Genomic DNA, 8,084 nt, shown 5'->3' on the forward strand with positions numbered 1-8,084 from the left:
AAAGTTGGTTTGTTCAGGTGGCATAAAGGGGACTATTTCCTCATTTTTCTTCATCATCAAGTGAATTCAGAAAGCCATCATGAAGAACATTATCTTTGTCGTGTTCCTAGAATTGCTGATAAGTGCTTTTCTTCCTTTAGTATTGTAGAAAGAGAGAGTGATAGATACTGAATTTTCAGCCTTTGTGGTCTCCTGTGTAGGTGAGAAACCCAAAAGAAAATTTGTGGATTTCCATTCCTCCTAAAACAACAAACAGCACTGAGAAATAGAAAACTTGCCCCACGCAAAATTCTTGCATGCAGCATGCAAGAGCAAACTTAACTCCTTACTCACTGTCTGGTTCTGATGATCACATGAGACTTTGCTATATAACTAGAGTGAATATGCAATTTATTGACAAAATCGGGACGTTTTTAGAATGAAAGTGGTGCAACTAGTAACTGTACTAGGACACATGCGTAAATCAGACTGTTCTTAGCAAATCAAGACTTAGAGCCCATTTACATTTAACAACAATGCCCCAGGCCAATGTTGTTGGCCCTGGCCCTCAGCTTTCTCCTCTCTAAATTCTAGGACTTAGACTTGGTAAAAGATAAAGCTACATAATGAGGAAGCAGCTAAGAGCAAAGGAGCCCCTGTCAGAGGAATATCCTTTTCCTTTACTTTTTCTTCACGGATGCAATCACAGCTCACTACAGCCTTGATTGCCCTGGCTCAAGCCATCCTCCCACCTTAGCTTCCTGAGTAGCTGGGACTACAGGCAGGCACCACCACATCTGGCTAAGTTTTGGTAATTTTGGTAGAGATAAGGTGTCTGAACACACTCAGACAATTTCTGTTGAATAAAAAATTAGAATGTCCTAGGTGTGTGCCTGCCTGATGCTCTGGCTGCTGACTCTCTGTGTTGTTGCCATCACCTCCTTCCTCTTCATTCCCTCCTGGCCTTTCAAATCCATCCCTGCTGCTCAGTTTTGTGGGGTGTGGAACCAGCCTGGATGCTGACACTGGGTTGGTGAGTGGCCAAGTGCTGCTTTGGCCACAGGGAGGAGCTGTGCTCTGGTGAAACCTCTGAGTCTGGGACCTGGGGAAGGGATGGAGATGGGCCAGGGAGGATCTTGCCCATGGGGAGCCATCCAGACCTCAACCCGGAGCACGACTGTACTCACCTCTGACACACAACATCAGCTTCAAGCTGACTTCCCTTTCCCTTGCACCACACACCTTGTGTTGTTCTTTTCCAGCATCCTGTGTATGTTAACTCTAACCCAGCCAAGCCCCATGCCCTCCACTTCAGGGAGAGGGTGGCTCATCCCTTTCCTGCTGCCTCAGCTCCTTGCCAGTGCCTGGTTGCTGGCTAGCATCATAGTCATGCCCTTTCCATGGGGCATACATTTCTAAATACAGTTTAATTTATAATACTATAAATTAATATATGTTATATATTAATATTACAAATTATATAAATTAATATTATAAACCCTCCTTATTCCCAATGTGTTAAATCATCAGCCTCTGAGCCTGACGCCTCTAGAACACAGCTCTACATTAGCCTTTAGAGAGGAGAGTGGGTCCTGGCTGTTCTGTTTCCGTCTTTTTGCATTCACCAAATCAATCATTCATTTATTATAGAGACAAAAGATTCCCCACCCCAAGATATATGGTCATCTGTGCTTTACCAAAAAATGTTTTGAATGGTGGGCACTGGTCCACACTGCATCCGTGGTCATGCATTCATCCCCCCTCCCCAGAGCCGGGCAAAAAGGGCTCCACCATGCTTAGACGTTGAGGGAAGGGGCGTTTTGAAAGGCGCTGTCTCCTGTGACCCCACAGGGGAGAAGGAGATTCCTTGAATGGGAGTGGTCTGCTGCTGGGAGGGGTCCTGAAAGGCAGGGGAACAGAGATAGAGAGAGAAGCTACATAATGAGGAAGGAGCTGAGAGCAAAGGAGCCCCTGTCAGAGGAATATCCTTGGGAAATAAAAGGCTGACTCTGCCCTTTCTGCCCAGGACATTCATCCCAACCCAGCCAATTCATACCTACCTTCTGTCAGAACTTAGAAAGGATGCGAAGCGATCAGGAAGAACCAGCCCCTGGGCCTGGGGAAACTGTCAGGAGCAGTGACATCACAGGAAAAACCACCAACCAGGGCCAAGGAGACCAGAGCCCAGCCGCTCGCCCAGAGGAGCTCAGTCAGAGGCCCCATTTCAGACCCCAGGCTAGCATGGGCTGCAGGCTGCTCTGCTGTGCGCTGCTCTGCCTCCTGGGAGCAGGTGAGTTGGGTTCAAATTGCCTGTCCTTGAACTCCAAGCTTTTTCCTTATGGCTGCAGCAACAACCCTCCTCCTGGGCTCTGCCTGAATGTTGTCCCTTTTCCCCCACAGTCCCCATGGACACCGGAGTTACCCAGACACCAAAACACCTGGTCATGGGAAGGACGAATAAGAAGTCTTTGAAATGTGAACAACACCTGGGGCACAATGCTATGTACTGGTACAAGCAGAAAGCTAAGACGCCACCAGAGCTCATGTTTGTGTGCAGCTATAAGGAAATCTCTGTAAATGAAAGTGTGCCCAGTCGCTTCTCACCTGACTGCTCCGACAGCTCTCACTTATACCTTCACCTACACGCCCTGCAGCCGGAAGACCCAGCCCTGTATCTCTGTGCCAGCAGCCAAGACACAGCCTTGCAGAGTCACCGTTTTCCTGTACAGAAACCTTTGGGGCCTGGCAGGAAGCTGTTCGGAGCATGGAGGGCTTGGGTGAACACTTCCTGCAAGAGCCCCAACAGAAGCTTCAGAACATCATAGCACCTGCTAATTCATCTATGTGGCAACTTTACATGCTGTGCATATATTTAGAGTGTGGGTTTTCTTTTGCCTGAGTGAGACTCTGCCCTGTCAACTGATTTTTTAATAATATAAACATATTTACATTTAGTTTTCTTTAAATGATTTTTAAAATCATGAAATAGGCTAAACAGGGTGGTGCATGCCTGTAACCCCAGCACTTTGGGAGGCCAAGACGAGTGGATCACGTGGTCAGGGGTTCAAGACCAGCCAAATACCACATCCTCTCACATGTAGGTGAGAGTTGAATGATAAGAACTTATGAACACAAGAAGAAAACAGCAGACATTGGGGTCTGCTTGACGGCGGATGGTGGGAGTAGGGAAAGGAGCATAAAAACTGATACCTATTTGGTACTGAGCTCAATACCTGGGTGAGACGCACATATATATATACATATGAACTGCTCATGGAGATTAAGAGTACCTGTGAGAAACTGGGACTGGCATCTCACTCCCAGCTGAGCATTCTCTGAACTGCAAACTCTTGCCCCTCACCCCCCACCAGGTGATACAGTGGAGCATGGGGCATGGGCAAGGTTTTCAAAAACCTCATCATGCATCACCCAGAGCATGGAAGCCAATGAAATCACAAAGAATGGTGCTAGAGCCTTGCCTGGAGAATTCCAAAGGTGGCAGGGATTGGAGACCCTGCCGTGGTGGGTGTGGAGCCAGGGAAGTAGTGGTGCAACCCAGACTCAACTGTGTTTAATGGACAAGGAAGCTGAAGCTCCTCAGGTGGGTGTGGGGAGGCAGCTGGGCAAGGGCTGTCATGAAGCAATCTGTGCAGTGGAGGAGGGACTCTAGTGATGAGAGGTTGTGGATGGACTGCCAAGAGCAGAAACTGCGTCTGTAGTGGGGAGAGGTCAAAATAGTTCATGCAGATCGCATCTCACCTAGTGTCAGATGCTGCACAAGGGGCCTCTGAAAAACTTGTTAATGTGCTCATGAGAAGAAAGCAGCACAGGGGTCCTGTCATTATACAGTCTTGCCTGGAGAATTGCAAAGGTGGCAGGGGTCGGAAACCCTGCAGTGGTGGCGTCTTTTTCATAAGTTCCATGCAATGTTTCTAACACATTGGCAACCTCAACACAACTTATCTATTTATTGTTCATTTAAAAATTATCAAAAAGGGAAGAATTTTGGGGAAAGGACCTAGGAATGCTTCACTGATAAAATGGAAGGATTGAGGGAGGGCCTAGGAAGATACCTAGTATAGTAAGAACCCATAATCTGGTACTCTTTTCCATATATCAAAACATCGTGTAAGCTTGAATATATACAATTTACATTTGCCAATTATACCTCAATAAAGCTGGGAAAAAAGAGCTGGTCACTCTCTTCCTTACCACTAAGACACCAAGAAGATACTTTGAGGGTACCTACGGATGCCTTGCCATAGCATCAATCACTTGGGAACCTTTGTCTTTTCTTTTAATTTCTATCTGGCCGTGAAGAATACCTGGAAACAGTTAAGGAAGAGGAGGAGAACATAGCAGTGTGAAAGCATAGACCGCAATCTCCTTCCTCACTGCTGGAGGTAGCTTCTTGGGGAAGGAGAAAACTTGACATGCATGTGAAAATGACGTATTGATTTAGATAACACAAATCCTTGAACACTTCCAAATGACCAGAAAGTGATGGGGTCTGTTGAGATACTGGATAAGAAAAGAATTTCAACTTAGCATTGAGGAAGAGGGGCTAAGATTAAGAAAAAATGAAAAGCCTGAGAATGCTAAAAAGACATACACTACCTCACTTTACATTGATCTTACCTGTCAGAATGATGGGTGAACATTCATCCTTAACATTGTAATGTTTTATAAGTCACTTAGTCCAAGGAAAAATGGAGAATCACATGGAGTACAAAAGTTACGTCTAGGCCCCAAAGAAGTTTGAGGTTTTCTCACCTTAGCCAATCTCCGATGGCTTTAGAGAAGGTGTCTTCGGAGATTTTTAAGTATGTAACTGAGAAAAGTTTGGCTTAAAAGAAGAAGGTGTCTGTACAATCTATGGGCCTTGTTAGATAACAACAACCCCTTATATTTACATCATAACCCACAGTTTAAAAAGGGCCACCCATAAATGTTTTATTTTGTTCCACTCCTGCTGCGAGGCAGAGAGTGAAGGAATCTTGATACTTTTTTCTCAGAGGCAGAAAGGAAGACTCAGAAAGGTTAAATGACTTCTTCAAGAACACAAAGTCTTAAAAAGTGGTAGGACTTGGCCTTCTGATTCACTTCCTATTACTCGTTTGTTTCAGGGTCCCACCTCCTGAGGAAAGTCCATCTTTGCTATGGTGTGATTAAAAAAAAAATGAAATGAACAAAACCCCACTTCTAGAACTAAAGAAGTTGTGTAAGAGTGCTGATATTATAATCCCTCAGAAATTCCTTGTCACAGCTCTGTAAACTTACAAAACTTCATTGAATTGTTCACTTAGATGAAATTTATGGCATGCAAATTATACCTCAATAAACCTATTTTAAAAAATATCAATAACAAAAAAAAAAGAGTGCTGATATTATTCCTATCTATTTTTGTGACCTGGATCAACTTGCCTGACTTCTCTGAGCCCTATTTAATTTCTTCATTGGTAACAGGGAAGATTTGAGAGAGCGCCTAGGAAATGCCTAGTATAGGAAGGACCTATAATTTGGTACTCTTTCCCATATATCAAAACATCTTGTAACCTTGAATTTTCATTTGTCGATTATACGTCAATAAAGCTGGGAAAAAAAAGAGCTGACTGCCCTCTCCCTTACCACTAATACACCAAGAAGATGCTTCTAGCTTCATAGGTTCTCTCCCCAAATTCTTCCCTTTTTGATAATTATTTTAAAATGAACAATAAATGTATATGTTGTATTGAGAAGGGTCGACACTGAGACTGCAGGCACTGAATGTGAACACCAAGGACTTTGCAGAATCTCAAAGTGGAGCATCCAGAATCCTCCATGGGAAAAGACAGAAAAGGTAATGAGCTCATTACCTCTCATGTCGCCAAACCAAGAGGGGCATATTGCTTGGCCATGAAGCAGGGCTATGATATTAGTTCAACACTAGGCCTCTGGACCAGTGACACAGAGTTTGCTGATGCCATAGTCCTGGTTTCCAGGGGATTAAGATCCCTCTAAATACCTTTAAATATCTAGAGTAGGGGTCCCTCTTAGATGAGAAGAACAGCCAACAAAGCTATTCATAGATGAGGATGATGACTTTAAAACTTGAAGAAGAGGGTGGTGCTGAGCTTGTCAAGCTTAGAAAAAATACATCAATGCCTCCAGAAACTCTCAAGGTAGTCACAGGGAAAATTGTCCTTTCCTGAAATCTGTGGTTGAGAACTGCAGCCTGACTCTGTAAACCATTTGTACCTAGTTGCCGCTCTGTTCCTGTGGACCTCCGTGGCATGCCCTGGGCTCTAGTGCTAAGGCCTGCCTCTCTCTGTCTTGCCCTTGTCCTGTTCTTCGCATTCAATCCAGCCTGCCTGCCCAGGTAGGCTCTTGAAACCTAGTGGCCTGAGTGTTAACAACATGACACTCAGGGGGATAAACAAAGATCACTGGACAGCAGGGATACAGGTGAGGAAGGCAAGGCTATGCATTAAATGTCGCATTTGGACAACCAGATCCTCAAGTGCCTAATACTGAGCGATTTGAGACTGTCCAGCTGCCTCTCCTGGAACAAAAGCTCAAAGGAAAGAGATGGCAACAGGAAGCGTGCCGAATTTTTATTAATATGATGTATCAAGCTTTGTCCTTTATAAACAGAGTTCTCCCTTTACTGCAAATTACCCTTTGCTCTCCCCTAAACATCTCCAGCTGCATGGGGTACCCTGCAGCTTACAGGGAAGGCCAGACACAAATGCCAGAAGAAAGAGAAACAGAAACCCCCTGCAGGGGCAGGTATGTGCCAAGAGAAGTTTACAGGGCTCTCTCTCAGATTCAAGTCCCTTCCTCCTCATGCATCTTCTTAAGGAAGCTGGGGCACCAGCCTTCTCAGAGAGTGGATCTATTACCTCACACCCAGCCATGGAGCAAGACTCTGCCAGAAAATATATGGCCCCACCAGTGATTCTAATGCTTTAAAGGATGATTTGCACAGCTCGTCACAGAAGAATCTTCATGGAATATGTGCAGTGCCCAGGCCTGCAGTGTCAATGCCTGGGTCATGAGAAGGGACACAGGTGGGGGATTTGGGGGCCAAAGCAGGGAGGAGTTTCTGTGTTGGATGATAAGGGAGGGCTGAGGAGAGAGTGGCCTGGGTATGTACATGAAGAGACAGCATCAGACTCTAGTCTGCAGCATGGCTAGGAGCCAGGAGAGTGTGCTCTGCACCAGCAGGACAGCCGCCAGCGGGAGATGCCTCAGGGTGGCCTTGCTGGAGCTCGAGAGGGCCACGGGTAAAGCCCTGAAACCCGCAGGGGTCTTGTCCTGGGCCTCCACTTTGCCTCCAGAGGACTCCAAGCAGGGCCCCCGCGGAGTAGGGATGATGTCTGGAATCCATCCTGTTGTGTTTTCCACCACCTCCTGTGAGAGAGGGGGAAAAACAAGGTAAAGGTAGAAACAGCTCCCTTTTCTTTCTTGAGATCTTCCTTGGTCATCCCCAGTCCTCACAGAGTTCACAGGCTAACCATGAGGCTCTGACCGCATCCGCAACCCAGTACAGCAACAAACCACCTTTCCAGTTCTTCAGCACCCTGTTCCCTGACCCAGTGTTCCTACCATTGCCCTTCATGTCCCTCATTCTTCTCTTTTCCTGTTTAGACCCAGCACCACCCCACATCTCTGCATCTCTAACGCTAGAGGGAGGTCTCTCCTGGGACACTCACGTCAATGGTCTTTATTATCACTGTCTGCTGGGCCTCCTTGCAGGCTTTCTCAGCCTTCTTAATGCTCTCTGGGGTCCACTCAACATTGTTCATGGCCATCATTCCCTCCATGGGGCTGCCGTGGGTGGCAGGATCAGGGCAGGGGAAACAGACCATAGTATAGGGTTGACTTAAACCTTCAACAAAACATGTACCCTCATTTTTATTAAAATCAATTCCATGTCAGCAAAAGCCATAAGTAACATCTTACAATAAGAGACAATTACAGTCAGTTTGACAAGAGAAATCTCAGAACTCAGAGATGAGAATTTTAAAACATGAAAAAGAGGATCTTCTGACTCTTTTTTTTTTGTTTTGTTTCTTTTTTGAGTCGGAGTCTCGCTCTTGTTACCCAGGCTGGAGTGCAATGGC

At 45.7% G+C, this 8,084-nt stretch overlaps 1 protein-coding gene and 1 gene segment (V, D, J or C); one reads left to right on the forward strand and one right to left on the reverse strand.

Moving 5' to 3' along the window:
- Positions 1 to 2,061: 2,061 nt before the first annotated feature.
- Positions 2,062 to 2,804, forward strand: LOC108291090. The segment is given in 2 exon segments: positions 2,062 to 2,269; positions 2,380 to 2,804. Coding segments are annotated over 2 exon segments (633 nt in total).
- Positions 2,805 to 6,556: 3,752 nt separating this feature from the next.
- Positions 6,557 to 8,084, reverse strand: part of LOC108291161 (putative DBH-like monooxygenase protein 2) — an 8,800-nt gene continuing 7,272 nt past the window's right edge. Inside the window, exons 12-13 of the mRNA XM_017511343.1 lie at positions 7,674 to 7,788; positions 6,557 to 7,371 (exon numbers count right to left, since the gene is read on the reverse strand). Coding sequence (XP_017366832.1) covers positions 7,129 to 7,371; positions 7,674 to 7,788 — 358 coding nt within the window. The 3' untranslated portion in view covers positions 6,557 to 7,128. The remainder of the gene's footprint in view (positions 7,372 to 7,673; positions 7,789 to 8,084) is intronic.

The sequence above is a fragment of the Cebus imitator genome, unplaced genomic scaffold (assembly GCF_001604975.1).
Source record: "Cebus imitator isolate Cc_AM_T3 unplaced genomic scaffold, Cebus_imitator-1.0 Scaffold446, whole genome shotgun sequence".
Lineage (NCBI taxonomy): Eukaryota > Metazoa > Chordata > Mammalia > Primates > Cebidae > Cebus > Cebus imitator.